This window comes from Onychomys torridus, chromosome 4 (assembly GCF_903995425.1).
Source record: "Onychomys torridus chromosome 4, mOncTor1.1, whole genome shotgun sequence".
Taxonomy (NCBI): Eukaryota; Metazoa; Chordata; class Mammalia; order Rodentia; family Cricetidae; genus Onychomys; species Onychomys torridus.
In genome coordinates, this window is record NC_050446.1 from 67,390,370 (window position 1) to 67,412,492 (window position 22,123).

Genomic DNA, 22,123 nt, shown 5'->3' on the forward strand with positions numbered 1-22,123 from the left:
CAGTACAATGAACCGCAAGTGCGGGCCTGGTGACACGCCTGTCAGCCACCAGCAGGAGTCACCGCCACCCCTGTCCTTCCCAGAAGCAGGCGGGGAACGCGAAACGCGTAGGAGATCCGGGGTCCCTCCAGACTCGGCCCACGCGGGGCGGGCCGCAGCGCCATCCTGCGTCACTGGCGAGTGGCTACCGGGCGGGGACCACACATGGTGGGAACGTGAGGGGGCGGGGCCTGCGCCGGCGCTGCCGGCCAATAGAGCGGAGGGGGTGGCCCATCCAATCACAGAGGCGCGCCAGGCCTCAGGGGGCGGGGCCGTGTCGGGGATCGGAGGTGTCGTAGGCCGCTGGGCGGGCGCTGAGCAGGACCTGCAGTGTGGTCAGGGGCGGAGCAGCTGCCCGAGGCCCAGTCGGGGCGGCGATGGCGGCGGCAACTGTGGTGGCGGCGACGGTCCCCGCGACGACGATGGGCGCGGACGGCGCGTCCTCGGTGCACTGGTTCCGCAAAGGGCTGCGGCTCCACGACAACCCCGCGCTGCTAGCGGCCGTGCGCGGAGCGCGCTGTGTGCGCTGCGTCTACATCCTGGACCCGTGGTTCGCGGCCTCCTCGTCCGTGGGCATCAACCGATGGAGGTGAGGAGACCCCACACCGCGGGGTGGGAACACCGAGCGCACTCCGGCCTGCGGCCACCTCGGACACAGCGGTCTCGCCCCTCTGAACGCCACGACAGTCGGGCGGGGGCCGGGGGCCGGGGGCCGGGGGTGGGGGGGGCAGAGGTCATGAGTCCTCTGTGCTGACGAAACTCTCGTCAGAAACGCGAAGACCTGCAGCCAGTTCCTGACGGAATGAGGACTTTCTGGTCTTGGGCTTTGAGAGATGTGCCATGGGGTGGCGTGGAGAGGTGAGGAAAAGCATTCTTCAAGGGAAGAAGCCCCTCTCTGACCAACCCCCCTCGGGCTTCCCTAAGCCTCGGATTTGTTTGACTGGCCTCCCACCCCGTTTTCCCATCCTGGCTAACTTCCTTACACAATCACCCTGGTGGTGCTTAGGGACCCTAGCTTAGCCTTAGCTAAGGGCATCTTCGGGTAGTGCCACTTTGTGTCTTGACCTCCAGAGTAGTTCTTAATCCTTAAAATACTGTTATATGTATTTTTTTTTTTTTTTTTTACGTTTATTGGGAAAGGACATGCCATGGCGGTGTATAGAGTTAAGAGGACAACTTGCAAGTTCTCATTGACCATACGGCTCCAGGGATCAAACTCAGGTTGTCAGGCCAGGAGGCAGGTGCCTTTACCCGCTGAGCTATCTCCCAGGTAGCCCCCTTAACTGATCTGAGAGGATCCCTTCTGCAGTTATAACTTTGCTAAAAAAAAAAAAAAAAAAAAAAAAAAAAAAAAAAATTCAAAGAGGATGACATTTACCTATCAGCCCTTCCTCCTATTGTCATGATAAGATTTTTAGAGGACAGTGGGACCACAGTAGATGAGACTTTTAGGAGCTGATATAAGGGGAAGGAACCACAAAACCACAATGTCAAGAGCCCCTGATAACTCCCAGGAGGATGAGTCCTTTCCCACATTGTGTGACCCAATTAATAAATGGGCAGCTGATGTATTTTCTCTGTAGCCAGTATTCAAAAACAAGTCTTGATACATCATGTACCCATCACTCTTTAAATGCCCTCTAGCAGTGGCTTAGTTTGTTTGCATTGTTATGGGCGATGTTTGCTTATGGCCTTGCTGCACAGGTGAGCAAGGCCATTCCCAGGAGACAGTGGCTCTCAGCACCCCATTCTTTCCTCTCTGAGAGGGGTTTGCAAGTGCTCTGCGAGCACGTCTATTAAATGCCCCTTCCTGTCCCATTTACGCAGAGGGAACAACTAAAGATAGGCCTGTGGAGAGCCAGCCCACACTGTTTTCAGGCTGCGCTATTACTCTGTCTTGCTCCAGTTTCCATAGATAGAAGGTTGAATTTGACAAACACTGGCAAATGACCATCTCTACCGTGGACATTAAACCAAGCCTTAGACTTTGCCCGCCCCTTCTTTTTGGCAGTGTGCCAATCTAGACAGAGTCAATAGAGTCTAACTGTTTGTTATGTTGTCATGAAGGTTTTTTTTCCTTTCACTGAGATGGTGGGGAGCATTGCCTGTGGCTGCCTATTCCTTTGTGGTAGTGGAGATAAAGGAACCACAAAGTTGGTTGAACTCCAGTATACTAGGAACTTGGTTTTATGGGTTTTTGTGGGTCACCCTTTTGTAGTTGCACTTTCAAGAGAATGAAGCAGGAAAGGAACAAGGGAGCTCCCATGCCTGAGTGAAATCTCACATCGTGTGGGAATGCAGATGTTAATTGAGAGGTTATTTTGTGTGTTGTTGCTGGCTGGCGGGCTGCTGCTAAGTATGGCAGTGAGCTCAGGTGTGCTCCTACAGCTTCCAGAACCTACATTTGAGTAGAGAAAGGCAAGTAAACAACCATAATGGACGAGGCCTAAAAGCCATGAACAAAATTAGATGAGGGACAAACTACAGATGTGTTTTTAATATTGGAATCTCTTAAGGATCTTTGAAAGCTCCCTGGGCTCCCCTCCCCCATTTGTGATTCAGTTGTCCTGGCCTGGGTTCGTTGTTGTTTTGTTTTGTTTTGTTTTTTACAAGCCATTGCAGCCAAGTGTCAGAAGTGGTGCACTAAAGAACCACAGAGAGCCAGGCAACCTGGGGAGTGTGTTGCTTCAATGCATTGACCGGAAGTCTAATTAGCTTTGGCATTTAGGGGGATGAGGCCAAATAACACCAAACAGATCGAATATGGTAACTGCTCCTGAACCTGGCAGCAGGCACACACACTCCAGCAGCCCCGTCATTGCCCTTGCTCCTGATGGCTGCAGAGCAGGGCTGAATGCTGTTTGGTGCGCAGGGTTGGAGGCAAGGCGTCGCCCCCTCCCACTCCAGCTGCACCTCTGCATAACTACAGCATGTGTAATCTTCCGCCGGCGGCGGCGGCGGCGCTGCTTCTGGAACTTGGGAGTAGACTGAGAGAATGGGGCTGCAGCATAACGGCCCTGCCCCCTACTGCTTCAGAACCAGGCTCTGAAAAGTCTCTCTGGAAGGGTGGGGTCCATCTGGCAGAAGGGGGAGATCAGAGTCTGTCATCTCTGTTACACTGATTCCCTCCTGCAGATGGAATCAGATTAAAATAGCTACAGTGTCAGCTAAAGAGAAAGGCAACCAGAATATACATGGATGTATCTGCCTTCTCTACGCCAGCAGCACCTGTGTATGTATACTCTGTTGGCCTTGGTGATGGCAGGAAGCCTATAGGTCAGTTCTAACCCTGTGACTCCCAGGAATGGTTTTCTTGCTCCGGTGCCATTTTCCTCTGTCCATCCTTCCCCAGCTTTGCTGCATTTGGAAAGGGGCTGTTATAGGCAAGAACCCAAACAAAAGGCAGCTGTGAGTGGCTTCTAGATTTTAAAATGGGTCAGACTTGATCCATTTTCACTTCCCTTCCTCTCCCTGTCACAGCTTAGATGCTGCCCAGGGTTCTCCTCCTACTCCATTGAAATCGTTTTGTCTCTGGCTCTGTGCTGCATCTCTTTCAGGAGCTTCCAGAACAGAGGGAGTTATAAAAATATGTTCTCTCTTAGCCATTTCTCTCAGTAGCCAGTGATACCGTCTGGGAACTCTTGTTATCTGGTGAGAAAGAGGCTGTCTCATCCCAAGTGCTTGGAGCTGGATGCAGCTGGACATCAGGACTGTTGAAATGGATGGCCTGAGGATTTGGTCAGCAAGGAGCTGGGAGCTGTAGTTTCTGGGAGAGTGATTTGTGTTCCTTGATCTGTTCACACCACAACTCTAGCAAGGGGCTTCACTGTTCTGTAAGCCACGGGCACGTTTCCGTTTGCCCAAAGGAGGTAAAAACTTCAGTCAAGCTCTTTAAAATTAAGCACTCCCAAAAGAAAAAAAAAGAAAGAAAGAAAAACCTAATTTCTATCTGAATGAGACTTAGGGAGCAGTCTCTGCCACAAACTGTGGGGTTAAATTATCCTTTTTGTGGGGTTTAAACTCTCTTAATTTCTTAGAAGTGAATTTTTATCTATTAATATCCTGTTACCTGTCCATCAGCCCATTATATCATTGTTATGGTGAGATAAGCTGGCTTGAAGCAGAGGAATTTGGTCAAGGAACATCTGGATCCAAGAGAATTCACTGCCACCCCTCTCCTCTGTGTTAACAGAGAACTGTTTCTCAGCACAGCAATGCCATCCCTAGAGAAGTTCTCCCTGAGTGCAAGTGTGTGTGTAACTAGCCTGTTCTGAAGGGCTAGCCTCCTGGAGTTCTTGAATGACAGTTTTCTCTGTATTTTTTGGAAATCCCAGTTTGGTTTTCTCCAGTTCTCTCTGCCCTGACTCCATGGGACTTACATAATTCTGGTGCACATCTATTGAAAATGGTGAGCTCTGACTGCTCCCTCAGGGGCTGTGTGCTCTGCCACAGGATCGCCCCTTGGAGCAAGGGTGAGGGTCAGCCCTCCATACCACCGTTGCAGTACACATTCAAGCAGTTTTCCTTTGGAGTCCCCCTCCTGAAGTAAGGAGGGTGGGCAGGTGCAGAGGAGGGTTCGAAGGGAGCCCAGGGAAGGCCCAGGTCCCCCTGGTTAGGAAAGCCTAGGTCTGCCTGGTGTTCCCCAGCAGCAGCTTGCTCCAGTTCGCTTGTGCTCTGCAGAGCTGTCACCAGGCAGATGCCAAAGGTGATGCCATAGCAGTGGCTTCCCTTTCTGTGGCTGCCTGGAGGCTAGACACTATACGGAGACCTCCCTATGTCTTCTTCCTATTGCCTTCTAGGATGCTGTTCTAAGTTCATCCTGGGGAGGAGGGATGGTGGATATAATTATTTCTTAAGGGCCAAAAAGTCTGAAACAAAAATGTGTTGTGGTGGGGGCTCAATAGAAACAAATTTGAAACAAAAATGCATTTTGTACATCAAGGTCAAAGTGAAGAGCATTCCATGGTGGAGCTTCTTCAGTTTTCATGGACAAGTGCATTCCCAGACAATCATATGGAAGGGCAAATTCAGATCATGGCGGTCTAGGATGGAGCCCAGGACTGTGTCTGTTCTAGCAAGTTCCTGGTCATGCCTAGCTAATGCTGCTGAGCCTCACACAACACTTTGGGGAGCAAAGATCTGCAGAAAAGGTGTTAGCTGTGAATTGCGCTCTGGTGCTCCCTAAAGGCTGAGCCCTAGGCAGTACCACCCACCTCAGTGTGCATTGCTCAGAGAAGTGGGTGTGCTCACTGCTGAGGCTTAGGAGCCTGGTAGCTGAGAACAAACCCTGAGCTGTAGGGTCCCCAGGCCACCAGTTCTGGCTAGTTACCAAGTACATTATGTTGAGGGAAGTTACTTCATCTTTGAATGTCAGTTTCCTCAGCTGTAAAATAGGCATGATAATAGCACCCACCTCATGGGGTTGTTGAGAATTAAATAATGCATATAAAGTAAGTAAGATAGACCTTTGCTCTGGAAGTGCTCAGTAAATATAGCCATTGCCATTGGGAATTGCACCATTGCTTAGTTGCTAGCTGCAGGCTTTGCCTTCTGCTTCCTGTCAGAGAAGAAAAGGGTGCTCATCTATGCTGCAGAGATGCTGCAGGAAGCTCTTCTTTAGAAAATGAGTCCTAAAAATAAAGCTGTGTAGAAAGCAGGTTGCAATGTACTCTAGAACCTATATTTCCTGTGCATTTCAGCCTTAATAGCTGCAGATTGATGCTCTCTGAGATGTGGTGAGCTGTGAAGATAGAGACCCCTAAAGTGCATGGCTGGGACATCTTGGGGGCTTCGGATGGAAGAACCTCCATCTTCTGAGGTGTTGTGGAATTGTGCCCTGCACTGTGCCTAGCAAAGCCTCCTGTTTCAAGTGGCTAAGGCTCTCTGCTCCCTTGAGCCTTCCTTGTTTTTATTTGTATTCTGTCTGTGTGCTGATGGGAAGCAGCAAGGCCCAAAGGAGACCAGTTCGAGCAGGCTTGTGGACCACTTACTATCTAAAGGGTGCCAGGTTTTTAAGTCAGAATTTCACAGCAGAGGAGCTTGAGGAGTGGTCATAACAGCCTCTGTTTTTAGTCTCCAGTCTCAACCCTTGAATGAGCCTATGCACTCTTTAGCTAAGGTGATGCTGTGGGCTAGGCTCCTGCTGGAATGTGGGCCTGCAGCATTGGCCATGGAATTGTGACATTTTGTGTACGTCAGAGGCAGGCGGGGCCTAGTTCTGATTGGCACCCTCCTGGCTTCTGTAAGACTCCAGTAGTCAGGGAATGTAGCTGGGGATCTACAGCAGGTTTTGGAGGGATCATGACATAGAAGCTGGCCTGTTGAGGCTCGGGTCCTGAGGAGGATGACAGGCATGTGAATGGACCGCCTAGATGAGGCTTGTGTCTGTCAGAGAGAGGAATTCCAGGCTCAGGAGACTCTGAGCCCTGGAGCAGAGAGCCTACTTGACTGAAGTGATTAGAAATGGGCCACTAAAAAGAAAACACAGCTTTCAGAGTCTGATTAGCCTGGGCCTCTGTGCCAGCTCAGTCACTTAATAGCTCTCAGTTTTGGTAGATTCCCTAACCTCTCTTGTCTGTTTCTTTGTCTGCAAAATAGGACTAGTTCAATTTCCTTCAAACTGTGTTGAGGGGCAAGTTAGGAAAATACAAAGCATAATAAATTCATGATCAAACTGATAGTCTTGGTTGCTTTGTGAAGGCAGGAGAGAACATTTCACTCTGTACCCATTTATCACTGGGGTTTTGAACCACATCAATAGTTACCTGGTTAAATGTTAATTCAATTTAAAATAACACTGACAGACTCAGTAAAGGTTCATTTCCTTTCCCTGTTGCCTGGTGACCCAGTTCTCTTACACAGGCTCATGAGTGTTTGTGTCCTTATCATATACCCAAGCATGCCACAGTATCTGTCCAGAACACCTTTAAGCCCCTGCCTCTTTTGGTGAGAACCCAGTAGCCAGAGTAATGGAGAGGCCAGAAGAATAAGCAGCCAAACAAAGCCATGAAGTGTCAGAAATGCCTGCAGCTCAAGCCATGCATGGTGTCTCATGCCTGTAATCCCAACACTTGAGAGACCGAGGCAGGAGGATGACAAATTCAAGACCAGCCTTAGCTCCATAGACAAAACAAGTACACCATGCTTGAGGCTGTAGGGACTGTGGGACACAGAGAGGCCTGGAAAGTGAGCCACCTCCCAAACCAAGCCTCAGAGACAGCCCAGCTTGTGGGTGTGGCTTTAGTATTTAACAGACACACAGAAACACTGATCCTGTGGACTCTATGCCTAGCTCTGTGCCTGATGTTTTCCTTGCATTTGATTGGATTTTCTTATTGATTCCATGAGTACTAGCAAGTCTACAGGCTCTATTGTTAATTCCAAGCCATGGATGAGAAAACAGATAAAAAGGTTAAGTCTCTGCCTCATATCACATAGCTATCTAGTAAGCTGGAAGTTAACTCCATCACTCCTGGACTGAGCTCAGACCAGGCCCCCAGCCCTACATGTATCACACCAACTTTTTGGCATAAGCGGTGGCTGCGTTCTTAGGAAGGAAAGAGAGAGAGAGTAAGTATGTGTGTTGTGTCCTGACATTCACCACCTCCACTCCCCACCCTACCCCCACCATGTTACTAATGAGGCCTTTGTGGATTCTGCAGGTTCCTATTGCAATCTCTGGAAGATCTGGACACAAGCTTAAGAAAGCTGAACTCCCGTCTGTTTGTAGTCCGGGGACAGCCAGCTGATGTGTTTCCAAGGCTCTTCAAGGTGAGTGTGTAGGACTGAGAGGGAGATTCTGCTGCCTGGCATTTCCCCACAGAGTGAAATGCTATTCTGGCTGGCAGAATGGAAATACTGGTGCCTGTCTGGCCACTAAAATGGCTGCTAGGGAGGTTGGACGCAGAGACAGCTGGTCAGTTTGCCAGCAGGGTGGAAACTAGCAAACTTGGAAAAACTGGAGTTTTTTGTTGTTTGTTTTTTTGTTTTGTTTTGTTTTTTAAGGGAAAACCTCTGTAAACCGGCATTGTGTTGGAAAGATCCCAACTCAGCCCAGACATGCAGTGTGCTAGTCCTTCCACCCCACTGCCTCTGGCTTCCTTATGTTTCCTTGGCTCAAGCTAGTACGTTTTATTAGGGTTCGTTCCTGCCAAGACTTTAAGGGTGGGGTTTCCTGTCTAACAAGGGGTGCTGCCCACCTCAACTTGCTCTGCTTATTAGGGAAAAAGTCAGTCAGGCATTTGAGGGAGCATCCCTGTTTCTCTGTGGTAAGCAATTACTAAAATCTTCATTTGGGGGCCATATTGGAGGCAAGCCCATTTATTTCCTCTTAGCCCCTTTAAAATGCATGTTTTAAGGCCCAAGCAGAGGCAAAAGTTCTCACAGATAGAGCATTCTCCTTCATCCTCAGTAACACTCAAACTCTGTGCCAGGAGGGAAAAATCTGATGTCAAAGAAAATAGCTTCATAGTGTGCGTCCCCCTGCCCCTGCATAATTTTGTACACATCTATGAGTCACCGGACACTACACTAATATTCTCTGAGGGCTGACTGTGAGTCCTGTTCCAACTGCTGACACATGCTAACACCCACCCCATGGCAGCCCTGAGGGCTAGGTTCTGCTATCCCAGGTTTACAGGTGAGGAAAGAGCGTGCTCCCTGACCAGGAAGTGGTCTCAGGCTCTCTGACACAGAGCTGTGTGTTTACCTGCCATTCCATATACATGCATTTGTTAGGCTGTGGCACTTGCCTAATGTGCATGAGGTCCTGGGTTCCATCCCAAGTACCATGGCAAAGTACAACAGTAACAGAAAACATTGTGTCTTTCTTATCCCTCCACATTGCTCCTCCGTCTCCCAGCAGCTCGGAGACCTAACAGGCTGTTGCTCCAAAGTATAGACCCGTTGCTCACTGAGTCACTGCCTGTGTGTTTATTGAGCTTCTACTAGCTATCAGGCCGCATACTGGCTGACAAGACCATAGTGATGGGTGTACAACATATAGGATTTCTGTTGAGTGCACACGATGATGGGCAGAACAGGCAGGTAATGGGCAGCTTCACTGCCTGGGACAAACACTGTGTGGAAATCAGACACAGGAGAATCCTCCTGAAGGAGTGGGCCATCATTTAGTGAGACTCTCCTGAGTCACAGGGTTTTGTGACTACATAATGATGCCATCTATGCAAAGCACTTATCAGAAGAAGGGCTGAGGGAATGTTTAGTGCATTTCTGCTTTCACAGCTGGAACTCACTCTCCAGGCAGGATTGAACTAGGGTATCTGCCAGGGGTTCAAAGCTTTAAAGGCCTGTGACCACAGACTGGTTAGATTGTTTGCTTCTTGCTGGTTGCATGCTGTAGGGCTTTCTGTGACTTGTCTGGATGGCTTTCACTGGGGCAGCTTTCTCATGGTGTTGCCAGGAGACCAGGCTATGCCTACCAGAAGTGACTGAAAGCTCAGGAAAGAATTCCCCTCTCCACAACCTGCAGCCCTCCAGTTTGTTTCCCCGACCTCTGCACTAAGGATTGCCCCTCCTCCTCCAGCTCTGAGAGCCATTAGCTCTGTTTGCTTCAGGCCTTGGGAGTGTTGCTGTGGAAACCATTAAGACACTTTACATAGCACAAGTCTGCCAAGAAAACTAGGCCACAAGTTAGACTCTAAGGAGGCCTGGGAAAGGCTGCAGAGCAGGCCAGAGCTAGTGATTCTGTGTGTGTCTCCCCCACCCGTTTCCACTGTGAGTCAGTGCCTCTCTATGGGCCAGGGGCTCCCCTGGGAACATTGTATTTATAGCTTCATTGTCCCACCTTAAGGCCACAGTGAATGTGTGGGGCCTTCCCACGGACTCTACCACGGCAGTGCTATTGGCCCGACTCTCCTGACTGCCTGCTTCACACTTTCTGAGCCTCGGGTTCTTTGCTTTCCAACTGAACTATTGTCTGGTGCCCTTTGTTTGTTCTGTAGCCATTGTAACATAGCCAAGATCGGCCCTGTTCGCCACCTGAGAAGAGTTGAGTGTCCCGGTCCTGCTTCTCAGACAGTCCTGAGCATAACAGATTATCTCCCCACAGGAATGGGGGGTAACCCGCTTGACCTTTGAATATGACTCAGAACCCTTTGGGAAAGAACGGGATGCGGCCATTATGAAGATGGCCAAAGAGGCCGGTGTCGAGGTGGTGACTGAGAACTCTCACACCCTTTATGACCTGGACAGGTAAGACATGGGGGCCCTTGGTAAGGTTGCCTGTGGTGAGGCATGGTGATTTGAGCCCCCCCCCCCAGTGGAATTTGGACCAGTTCAGCAAGAGGGCCACCTGGCTGATGAGGTATGGTGCTTCTATAAACTGGACAAGAATGGGCCAGAATTGGGGGCTAAGGAAGTCACCAAGAGGTTACCCAATTTGGATAACAAAGGCTTGGTTAAGCCAAGCCAAGCTGTGGAAGCAGGGAGGATCTGTCTCCACACAGGGTCTTCATAAATCTGCCATTAGCTCCCTACTCTGCTGAGCTCCCAAACTACATCTCCTGACCTTGACAGACCCCACCTGTCACTCTTCCCAGCAGATCTCTGTTCCCACAGACCTAGTTTCCAGCCCTAGGCTGATTCCCTGTCTGCCCTGCCTATCTGGGTTTCCAGGCCATGCATTTTGATGCTGTTTGAGGACTCTAGAGACCCTGCAGGGTGCTGGTAACCACAGCAGAGTCTCCTTCCCCAGTGACCGGCCTCTATGCATCTGTCCCCACTTCCCTACTGGAGATGTCGCCCTTCTGCTGCTCCCTGCCCTCCTCGGGCAATCAAAGGCCAGCGGCCAGAAGGCTGGGTCACACAGCTGTGCACGTGAGCCAAGCCCTCAGGAGGAGAGGCTTGGTGTGGAGCCCTTCCCCTGCCACGTGCCAGAGGAGGGTGGAACTGCAGAGGCAGCGGGCAGCTTCTGTCTGGGCTAATGGGGGCAGTGCAGGGAGAGCAAATAGGGAAGTGAACTCACCCAGACAGGCAGGCCTTGCATAAGCTCCTCCTCAGCCAGCAGGAGCCCAGAAATCTGGCTGCAAACTATGCAAGTTTATGCTTATGGAAGCAGTGGCGTTCTCTTCTTCAGCCCTCATGCCTGTTCTTCTCTGTGTGAAAAATATTTGGCATACTTCACACCTCTAGATGTTGTTGCTGTTTACCACAGCCTCTGATTTAGGGAGCCTTAGCAGACCTCTACATCTCTGCCATAGTAAACAGGGCTGATCCTCCAAGCAAGGAGCATGTCACAGCCTTCACCATACATGCTCAGAGTGGGGTAGAGAGAGCCTTGGTGTGGTCACATACATGCCCAGAAGGCCCATGGGGGATTTTCTGTCTGATTAGAGAGATATGGTCAGTCTCTGTCTCTAGGCGGTGCCACGTGGACACCAGGGAACCTGGAATTGAGTCCCAGCTTTGGCCCTGCCTTGCTCCATTACCTGAGGCACCTGTTCCAGCTCTCTGGGCTCCATTTTCCCTCTCGGTAAAATGGAGATGCAGCCTCCCCTGCCCCACCTTTCTACTCAGGGGTGGGACCGTGCGCTGATGGGGAGAGTGAACCTCAGAGCTTCTGAGTCTGTGCTCTATTTGGGTGGTCAGGGACCCTAAAATAAAGGGCATCAGGAATGACTTTAGATGTGCTTTGGGCTCCCCAGAATCATCGAACTGAATGGGCAGAAACCACCCCTTACCTATAAGCGCTTTCAGGCCATCATCAGCCGCATGGAGCTGCCCAAGAAGCCAGTGGGCACTGTGACCAGCCAGCAGATGGAGAACTGCAGGGCTGAGATCCAGGAGAACCATGATGACACCTATGGCGTGCCTTCCCTAGAGGAGCTGGGTGCGTACACTCTGCGCCACATCACACAGGCTGCTGCTTCCTGTGTGGGATATGGCTTTCTGTTTCTGTCTTTGTCAAAGTTAAAAAAATATTGGCCTAGTGGCACATGCCTATAATCTCAGAACCTGGAAGACAGAGGCAGGAGAAACAGGTCAGCCTGGGTTACATGAGACCTTGCCTTAAAAAAAACAAAACACAAAACCAGAAAAAGTTGCTATTACTCCCATCTCTACCCCCATGACCAGTGAATCTCTGCCTATGCCCTCCCAGGCTGCTGTTTCTAGTTGGATCCTCTTTGTGTAGTTCTTCTCTCCAACAGTAGAGGCGCTGTCTGGCTCTGGCCTGGTCATTGGGCTTCTCCACTAGGATAACTAGTCCCCCTTCCTTCTTCTGTCCCCATGCCACTCATCTTCTCACCGGAATAAAGCTAGCCTTCTTCACTTGAAGGGTTTTCTCAGTCCCAGTAGCACCAAGTCCAAGGTCTGTGGTTTCATTCAAAGAGCAGATCAGTGTGAATAGTGGGAATTACCATTTTTAGAATTGTTACTCAGGTGACCTGACCCTGCAATGCTCTCCCTGCTGCTCTTTTGTAGGGTTCCCCACAGAGGGACTTGGCCCAGCTGTCTGGCAAGGGGGAGAGACTGAAGCTCTGGCCCGCCTGGATAAGCACTTGGAACGGAAGGTATGGCCCTGTTTCTGAACCCCAGAACTGCAGGCACACAGCAGGGGTATGGATCAGATTCATGTCCCAGGAACCTCTTTTCTCCAAGTGGTTGAAAACTGGAAACTTTCTGGTGGCAGAATTAACAGCAGCTCCTGGTTAGAGTCCATCCCTGTGCTGGCCACTGGCTTACATGCCTGATTGTATTGTCCCTTCATTATTGTCCCTTCATCTGTCCAGCAGTTCCACAGGCAGGTGTCACACTCCCCATCTGGTAGGTGACAAGCTAGGCATAGAGAGGCTGAGTAACCTGCCTGAGGTCACACAATGATAAGTAGCATAGGGAGGCATAGTTCCATATGCTCACACCGTTTGCACCAGATTAACTCTTCTGTGGACAGGTCCTGCTTCCTGAAAGGGCATCTAACCAGGCTTGGTGAATGCCAGCAATCCCAGCATTGAAGAAGGCTGAGGCTGAGGGTTGCTTTAGGTTCTAGGCCAGACCGGGCTACAGAGTGTCCCCAAAGAACCAAATCATAGAAATATTCAGTTGGTGAAGTCTGTAGGGTCATTTGGAGGCAGAGGGCCCTCCCCATCTTTGTTTCCTCCACAGCTTGATTTCCCGTTTGCTTAGACTCCGATAGCAAATGGCCCACTTATGTGGTGGGACTCAGCAAGGAGGAAGAGGGAGTCTGAGGCCCCAGGGGTTCTGTCCCACAGAGTCCATAATCCTCACCTGCCTGTGACAAGAGGAACAGAGCAGGCTCCACAGACTGAGGACTCTTGCCTCCTAGTTCCCTGATGCTGCAGCCTCTACAGTCTGGCTGTTAAAAGTACAGCTCTTTCTGTCCCCACTTAAGTGACCCGGCATTTTGCCAGCCGCGGCTAGATGATAACAATGGAGCTAGGGTCCATGGCAGCCTCTTAGGAAGGATGCTTTCCAAGCCTCAGGAGTCTCCATCCAGCACTGAAGGCTGTGCTGATGGTCCCATCCTCCCTCAGCTCAGCAGACTTAATATTCCCATCCTGATGTTTCTCTCAGCCGAGGCTGAAAACAAGTTCCTCCAGTTTGAATCAGCAGCTATGAGGTACAGCTTTCTGTGTCCACATCAAGAGCTTTGCCCAGGGCTGGGTTGCAGCTTGGTGGGAGAGTGTTTTCCAGACATGCTCAAACCCCTTGTCGTCCTAGCAGCAGGTGAAAGGGAAAAACAAAGCACTGTGCTCAGAGTCTTCGGCTGTTTGGAGGCAGAAATGTGGTCAGGTGCAGGGGGAGAGATGAGCAAGGGAATGGCAGGAAGAGCAAAACTCTTGATTTTCAGAATTGACCTGTGGCCTATAGAGTCTCAGTTTTATTTACATAAAAGTATCTTGTAGAGGACTGCCCCTCAAATCATCAAGTCAGGAGCCCATTTCCTTACACCCCTGGATGCCAGCCCACATCCCACTCATTGGGGATAGCTAGAGGTGTTGAGTTGAAGAAATGAAACTTTTTGGTTCTTCAGATCTGAAGGGAGCAGCCATTAATATCAGGATGTTCTATGAGCCAGAAAGGCTGATGAGCAGGACAGACATGGAGAAGCTTCCAGAAGAATGTTTTGTATAGTTACAGTTTGCCTAAGGGTTAGGAAAGCAGCAGGGTTCAGAAGGTTGCAGGAGCAAAGAGAATCAGGATTAATTACCAACCGGGGTTTCACTTGCAACTGGCTCTTGAAAGAGGAGTTTTTCAAACTAATATGAGGAATCTAAGGTGTGGGTTTTGGATATAGATAGATCCAGGTGTCACAAGAACGTTTGAGCAGATGTCCTCCATCTCTTGGCCTCACTGTCCTCTGTGTGAGCCCACTCTCAGGTCGGCTTCCCATAGCAGTGGAGAAGGTAGTCAGCTCGGCCTGTTTTCTGTCTGTCTAGCTCACCAAAGGAAGGGGCTTGCCTCTTTTTCAGAAGCTTCAGTAAAAGTCCAAAGAAGTATTATCATTGGCTTGGCTTGGCTTGGGCCACATACCCTTCCCTGGCTCAGTTACTGTGACCAGGGATGGAGTGTGTCCCCTGACCACATTCACATCCTGAGCCAACTCCTACAGTCAGAAAGTAGGATTAGATCTGCCTTGCCCACTAGATCTGAGATTTAGAGAAGGTAGGTGCTCCATTAAAACACTTGATGCTCTTATGAGGGTAGACTGTATGTTCTTTACCTATGGAGCTCTCTGTAAGGACATTCTGATTCTTCAAAAAAGATTGATTTATTTTAATTCTATATGTCTGTTTTGTCAGAATGTGTGTTGATGTACCACATATGTGCCTGGTGCCCACAGAATCCAGAAGAGGGCATTAGATCCCCTGCAACAGGAGTTACAGACTGCTTTGAGCTGCCATGTGGGCTCTGGATCCTCTGAAAGAGTAGCAAGTGCTCTTAAATGCTGAACTCCAGTATGCTGATTATTAAATGAGAAAAGGATAGTAGAATTAGAGTGCCACTATTTTGCAGCCTTGATGACACATGCATTACTGACCACAGACACCATCAGAGAGACAGACAAGCATCATGTGGCCCGTACTGTAGACTTCACAAAGGATCACATTCAAGTTCATTCCAGCCTCTGCTACCAGCCCACTTAGAGGCAATACACAGGACAAACTGTACCATGAGTGTGCAGGTAGCAGAATCCACACACAGAATCCACACAAGCTCCTGTGTCCTTCCACAGAAACATCAAAAGGAAAAGGAAGAGGTGGCAGAGAGTATGTGTTTAAAAGAAGCTTCGATGTGAATACTTTTTAAATGGCTGAGACTAAGCTATAGGACCAAGGAATGCATAGTGGGGGCAGCAGGTTCTTAAAAATCCAAGAATAGTTGTGGAAGAACGAAGCTGCTCTAAGGATACTTTGCAAAAGTAGAAAAATGTGAACATCTAAAAAACGTAGGAAGTTATCATTATAAAAGCAGGAGCTGATGTCACAGGCTGGGGAGAGGAGCCCGGCCTCCTGGGTGGCTAGCAAGGTCCTGTTTCCAGATCTTTGGTGCTGATGACCTAGATGTTTTCTTTAGAAGAATTCACAAAGCCACACATTTGTGTGGGTCTCTCTGTCTGTGTTTCACTTAAAATAAAAAGATTGAGGGCTGGAGAGGTGGCTCGTGGGTTTGTTTCACAAGCAGGAGGACTGAGTTCAGATCCCAGCACCCACATGCACAGCTAGTCATACAGTTTAATGTAGATGGAAAATAAGATTCTGGGAAGAAGGAAAAAAAAAAAAAACAAACAAACAAAGAAAAGAAAAGAAAGATGATCGTGACCTGACACACCTGTAACTAGTTACAGGGAAGATTGCTGGGGCTGTCTAGCAGTCTAGCCCCTCCCCAAAAGAACCCACAAAAATGAGCCCCAAGTTCAGTGAGAATGCCTGTCTGAAGGAAATATGTTAGAAAGCAATAGAACAAGATACCCAGCATCTCCTCTAGCCTCCACACCTGCACACATGTGCACACGTACACAGGCGCGCGCACATGCACACACACACACACACACACACACACACACACACAAATAAATGAAAATGTTGTGGGGGTTGAAACTGCAGGATCAGGGGACAGGGAGCAAGGAGATGTGCTGCAGAAGTGTCCAGTGTCTGTTAAAAGACATGTAAGCACCAAGTGCAAGTGCAGGGGAAGATAGGCACCAGACAAAGACCACACCTGCCACTGCTGAGGACAGCCAAGTGTTTAAGGAACAGGGCAAGGAGAAGCCAGAGAAATGTGAGCTGCTTGGGAGATGTGTGTTCTTCTCAGTCCTCTGAACAGTGCTGGTGGCACTCCATTCCCAGTGTGGACAGTGCCCTGGAGAAGGTTATCTTCATATTCCAGTCTCGATATGATCTTAGCAGTAGTGGATGGAAAGAACAGCACACATTTGAGAAGTCCTGGTGGAACAGTACCAGGACATGGGGAAGGATGGTGGCTAGGTCTGTTCTTGAGGAGTGAGGTGGATAAAGCTGCTTTCTCTGCAAAGAGTCCAGTACACATAAGAACTTAAGGAAGATAGCAAGTTCTGCACATGGCAGCCAGTGGAACCAGCTGGGCTGCAGCTTTAGACATGTTTCTGCTCAGAGATGGGCCTAGGGTGTACCACCTAACATTATTCTGATTCACCATTGGCCAGACAGCTTTATTTATCAACCAATCAGAGCAACACATATTCACAGCATACGGAAATACATCCACAGCAATGGGGAGTGAGCAGCAGATGTGGTCCTGCCGAGAGAACCCAGAATACAAGGACAGCGGTGCCTGAGGAGTCAGGGGTGTGGGGGTACCAATGAAGTCAGGGAGCAAGGCTTAGGCAGGTGGCTGGAGTGTGGGGATGGGGATGGGGAATGTAGACAAGTCTCACCTGTGCCTCCTCCCAGCACTCCTCACCCTGTCCTCCCTAAACCTCTCCAGCTCAGTGGCTGCACATCCTTCCCCAGCTTCTGATTTTAATGCAATCCAACTACTTTGGATATGCGTTCTCTTGGTCTGTTTGCCCTCTCTCCTCTCTCTTTTCCTCTCTTCCACTCCTCTCCTCTCATGATCCTGTTCAGTCTGTTCCCTTCTCGATGCCTCCGACTGAACTTTACCTCATATCTGCAGTAAAATCCTTCTCCTCAACTGTGCCTTGGAGCACCATGTCCTCGTTCTCAGAGAGGAAGAGGGTGCGGGAAAGCCTGTCAATGACACTGGGTGCCTGAAAGTAGAGGTGTTTTCCCACCTGGCTGAGGAAGGGTGAGGTTTTTCATAAACTGCACCTGTCTGCTTGCCATAGGAAGGAAGGACTCCTGAAAACTGATGGGGAGGTAATGGAGTGGGCAGGAAGGAAAGGTGTCAGGATCAGAGAGATAGTAGCATGGAGCCTGGAGTCTAACATGAGACTCCCAGGTTCTCTTACCAGACTCTAGTCTCAAGAGAGTGACAGAAGCCTTTTGAACCTAATTGCTCTGTAGAAGATAATAGCAGAATTCTCCAAGTATTGTTAAGAGCTAGCGAGAATCCTCCTTGGAAAGGAGGGCAGTGTGCTAGGGGCTGTGGATGAGGAAAACAAGTCTGTAAGACAAGAAAGAGGTCTCAGGAGTGAACAGCTCTGTTGGTCTCCGGAAATGGGTTAGGAGTTTCCTATTTTCCTGGCTCTTTAACAATGGTGAAAAGCCCCTGGGTGTACTAGACTCAGTGGTGGCAGCCCCAGGCTTCTGGTGACTAGAACAGAGACTGAGCTAGGAATATTGTTTTCGCTAAAGCAGATGCCTTTCCCCCGCTTCTATGTAATTACAGAGTTTGTTCCATGCTTTCAGCATTCTTTCCTACATCATTTAATCCCTAGAGATGGTAAATGTTCTTATTTAATAGCTAGGCAGCTGAGGAGCTAAGTAAGACCTTCAGTCATGCCGTAGACTGAACTTGGAAGTCAGGGCAAGGGCATGGATGGCTCTCCTTCCTAGAGTCCCAGGCTGGAGAGTGGGATGCATCAGTGCTCCAAGCCTGGCTCCAGGGCCTCTGCTGTTTGTTCTTAGTCCTTCGGTGAAGAACCCTCACTCTAACACCCAAGCCTTTCCTTCTGTCTCTCTCTTCTGCAGGCCTGGGTGGCCAACTATGAGAGACCTCGGATGAATGCCAATTCCTTGCTGGCCAGCCCCACAGGCCTCAGCCCCTACCTGCGCTTCGGATGTCTCTCCTGCCGCCTCTTCTACTACCGCCTCTGGGACTTGTATAAGAAGGTGAGGCACAGCACTCAGCCCGTCATCCCAGAAAGGGCCCTTCTCTTTGGCTTTGGGGCTGGGCTGTGAGAGCCCCGGAGAAGTCGGAGGTGACAGATGTGAACCCAGATTCCCCTGTGGTTCTGGGGAAGGGACAGAAATGCTGGCCTGGGGGCTCTAGGGGTGGCGCATTCACTAGCAGCTGAGAGTGCAGGCTGGGACCTCAGGGTGGGAAGTGAGCAGAGGCCAGAGGCAGTCCTCAGCAATAAGGCACAGTTGCTGGCACTGGAGCTGGGACCACAGTTGACAGGAAGTCCAGGAATGGCTGCCATCACTCAGGAATGGAGAGCTGGCCTGAAAGGCTGCATTGAGGACTATGCCAGGCAGCCTGGAGGCTCTGGGGAAGTACTCCACAGAGAGGCTCTGCGGGTCATACTGTACCTTTGTTCTTACACTGTTAGCTTGCCCAGCCAGCATGGCTTCGTGGAATGGGTTGGCATTTGGTGGATAAGTATCAGGGGAGGGGAGTCACTGTGTAGTCCCACCCCATCCTTTCACATCTCTGACTGTGGCTTATACATTATTTAACCAATTCCAGACTTGGTACTTCTTAGTTGTTTTTTTTTTTTTAATTGAAAACAGATTTTTTTCCACGTGGTATATTCTGATTACAGTTTCCTCTCCTCCAGTTCCTTCTAGATCCTCCCCACTTCCCCACCCACTCAAATCTTTCTTTTTCTCTTTCATTAGAATATAAACAGCCAACTAAAAAAAAAGAAGAGAAAAGAAAAGAAAAAGAAAAAATTAAAATATAAGATAAAATAAAGACAAACCTGAACAGAACAAAACAAATGAACAAGGTTGGGGGTGGGGGCAAAGAAAAAGCCCAAGAAACACATATTAATGCAGAGACATATACATTCATACACACAGAAATCCCATAAAAACACAAAACAGGAAAAAGACCTGTAAGGTTAAATTAAAAACGAACCAAAAAAAAAAAAAAAACGCCCAGCCAAAGCATTATGAGACCAAAAACAAAAAAAAAACCAAAAAACCAAAAAAACCCTCCAAAAACACCATTGAGTCTGTTTTGTGTTGGCATTTGTTCATTTACTGCTGGGCGTGGGGCCTGCCCTTAAGTGTGGTTTGTACACCCAATGAGACCCATTGGAGACAACTTTTTCCTTTGTGAGTGGTTATCAATTAGAGGTAGCTTCTAGGTTGGGGTGGGGCTTGTGTCCACTTCCTCTCTCAGAGCTGAGACTCCATCCCATTTAGACTTGTGCAGGCCTTGTGCATGCTGCCACAGCATGAGTTCATATGTGCTTCGATCCTCTTGTGTCTAGAAGGCTTTGTTTCCTTGGTATCTTCTATCCCCACTGGCTCCTACAGTCTTTCTACCTCCTCTTTCAAAGAGTTCCCTGAACCCTGATGTGAGAGATGTGATGGAGACGTCCCGTTTAGGACTGAGTGTTCTGAGGTTTCTCACTCTCTGCACATTGTCCAGCTGTGGGTCTCTGTATTAGTTCACATCTTCTGCAGAAGGAAGCTCCTCTGATGATGGCTGAGTGAGACACTGATCTGTGGATACAGTGCAATGTCAGTAGAAGTCATTTTATTGCTGTGTCCCTTTGGTTTTTCCCGAGGTCCATGGCCTATCTCCCAAGGTTCTTGGCCACCTGGGCAGTGTCAGGCATGGGTTCCATCTCATGGAGTGGCCTAAATCCAATCAGACAGTGGTTGGCTGTTCCCACACTTTGTGCCATTGTTGTACCAGTGTATGGAGCAGGCAGGTCACCATTGTAGATCAGAGGGTTTGCAGATGGGATGGTGTTTAACTCTCTCCTCTGGTAGCATGCAGAATATGTTCTAGTACCATGAACACTAGTTAGTAGAAGTGAAGGCTCTAGGTGGGCACCAGTGAACTTCTCTGGGTTCAGTGATAAAAAATTAGGTGTTTAGACTTTTAATTGCTGATGATGTGTAAAATCTCTTCAACTTTCTAGAAGGTAGAGCCACAGAGTCCTGAGTAGTCTTGAGGACTTTAGCAGAGTCCCATAGCCTCATTCCCCCACCACTAGCCATCTGAAGCCATTCTTGGTGCTCACAGCAGGGCCTGCATGTTGCACACTGTGAAACTTGTAAGTCTAGTCCTTCTGCACATGTGGGGATTTGGAGCCCTGCACTTGGGAGCTACTACACTTGCTCTGAACAAGAGACTTGAGCATCACAGTGCTAAGAACCAGGCAGGTGCCCACCTTTGTGTGTTATGCCCACCCCTCAGGTGAAGAGGAACAGCACACCCCCCCTCTCCTTATTTGGACAACTCCTGTGGCGAGAGTTCTTCTACACAGCGGCCACCAACAACCCCAGGTTTGACCGAATGGAGGGGAATCCCATCTGCATCCAGATCCCCTGGGACCGCAACCCTGAAGCCCTGGCCAAGTGGGCCGAGGGCAAGACAGGCTTCCCTTGGATTGACGCCATCATGACCCAACTGAGGCAGGAGGGCTGGATCCACCACCTGGCCCGGCACGCTGTGGCCTGCTTCCTCACCCGCGGGGACCTCTGGGTCAGCTGGGAGAGCGGGGTCCGGGTGAGTGCAAGCTGGCCTGTACCCTGTGACCAGGCCTAGCCAAGGTCAGCCCCTTTCTAGGCTGGGGGCTGGGGTGGGATCCCTGGGTCCAGGAGAACCCTTCCACGTCCCCCGTGTCCTCAACAGAAGGGCTTTGGCTCCTTGGGGTATTACAGTGACTTAGAAAGAACCAGAGCTGACGTCAGGTCTCCAAGAAGGCTGGTTGTTCCTATCTAGGTATTCGATGAGCTGCTCCTGGATGCAGATTTCAGCGTGAATGCGGGCAGCTGGATGTGGCTGTCCTGCAGCGCTTTCTTCCAACAGTTCTTCCACTGCTACTGCCCTGTGGGCTTTGGCCGCCGCACAGACCCAAGTGGGGACTACATTCGGTGAGGATGCAAACCAGACTTTCTGGCTCAACCACTGGGACGTCCTTTGGGACTCTGGGCCCTTTGAAGAAGATGTACAGTGTGCTGACACATCACTCGATGTATGTTCCAGGCGATACCTGCCCAAATTGAAAGGGTTCCCCTCCCGCTACATCTATGAGCCCTGGAATGCCCCTGAGTCAGTTCAGAAGGCCGCCAAGTGCATCATTGGCGTGGACTACCCTCGGCCCATCGTCAACCATGCTGAGACTAGTCGGCTCAACATCGAGCGCATGAAGCAGATCTACCAGCAGCTGTCACGATACCGGGGACTCTGTAAGAGCTCTTACCCCACTGATACCTCACTCACTCTGGGGAGGACTTAACCTGAGGCTGTGAAGAACACTGCAGGCTGGGCCAGACCAGGCGCCCTGAGCAGCCTGGGGCACTGGGAAAAGGTGGAGGCCATGTCCTGAGCAGCCTGGGGTGCTGGGAAAAGGTGGAGGCTGTGTCCTGAGCAGCCTGGGGTGCTGGGAAAAGGTGGAGGCTGTGTCCTGAGCAGCCTGGGGCGCTGGGAAAAGGTGGAGGCCGTGTCCTGAGCAGCCTGGGGCGCTGGGAAAAGGTGGAGGCCGTGCCCTCCTAGGAGGTCCTGCTCTCCTAGCCCCTTTGTTTCTCATGACCTACAGCCCTCTTCTGACTTTGTTTTTGTCTCCCAGGTCTTCTGGCATCTGTCCCTTCCTGTGTGGAAGACCTCAGTCACCCTGTGGCAGAGCCCAGCTCTAGCCAGGCTGGGAGCATCAGCAACATGAGTGAGTAGTTACACTGGCCTCTGGCCTCCCTGGTCTTCTGTGAAGTGCCACCAACACTTCAGTCATTCAGGACTGAGGCCAAAATGACTCTATGCCTAT

General features: G+C 50.0%; 1 protein-coding gene across 1 annotated transcript in view; it reads left to right on the forward strand.

Annotated features, from left to right (window-relative positions):
• Positions 1-334: 334 nt before the first annotated feature.
• Cry2 (cryptochrome circadian regulator 2) overlaps positions 335-22,123 on the forward strand; it is a 31,539-nt gene continuing 9,750 nt past the window's right edge. Inside the window, exons 1-10 of the mRNA XM_036184417.1 lie at positions 335-628; positions 7,701-7,809; positions 10,109-10,251; positions 11,703-11,887; positions 12,481-12,569; positions 18,150-18,290; positions 20,557-20,868; positions 21,085-21,236; positions 21,349-21,551; positions 21,932-22,024. Coding sequence (XP_036040310.1) covers positions 417-628; positions 7,701-7,809; positions 10,109-10,251; positions 11,703-11,887; positions 12,481-12,569; positions 18,150-18,290; positions 20,557-20,868; positions 21,085-21,236; positions 21,349-21,551; positions 21,932-22,024 — 1,639 coding nt within the window. The 5' untranslated portion in view covers positions 335-416. The remainder of the gene's footprint in view (positions 629-7,700; positions 7,810-10,108; positions 10,252-11,702; positions 11,888-12,480; positions 12,570-18,149; positions 18,291-20,556; positions 20,869-21,084; positions 21,237-21,348; positions 21,552-21,931; positions 22,025-22,123) is intronic.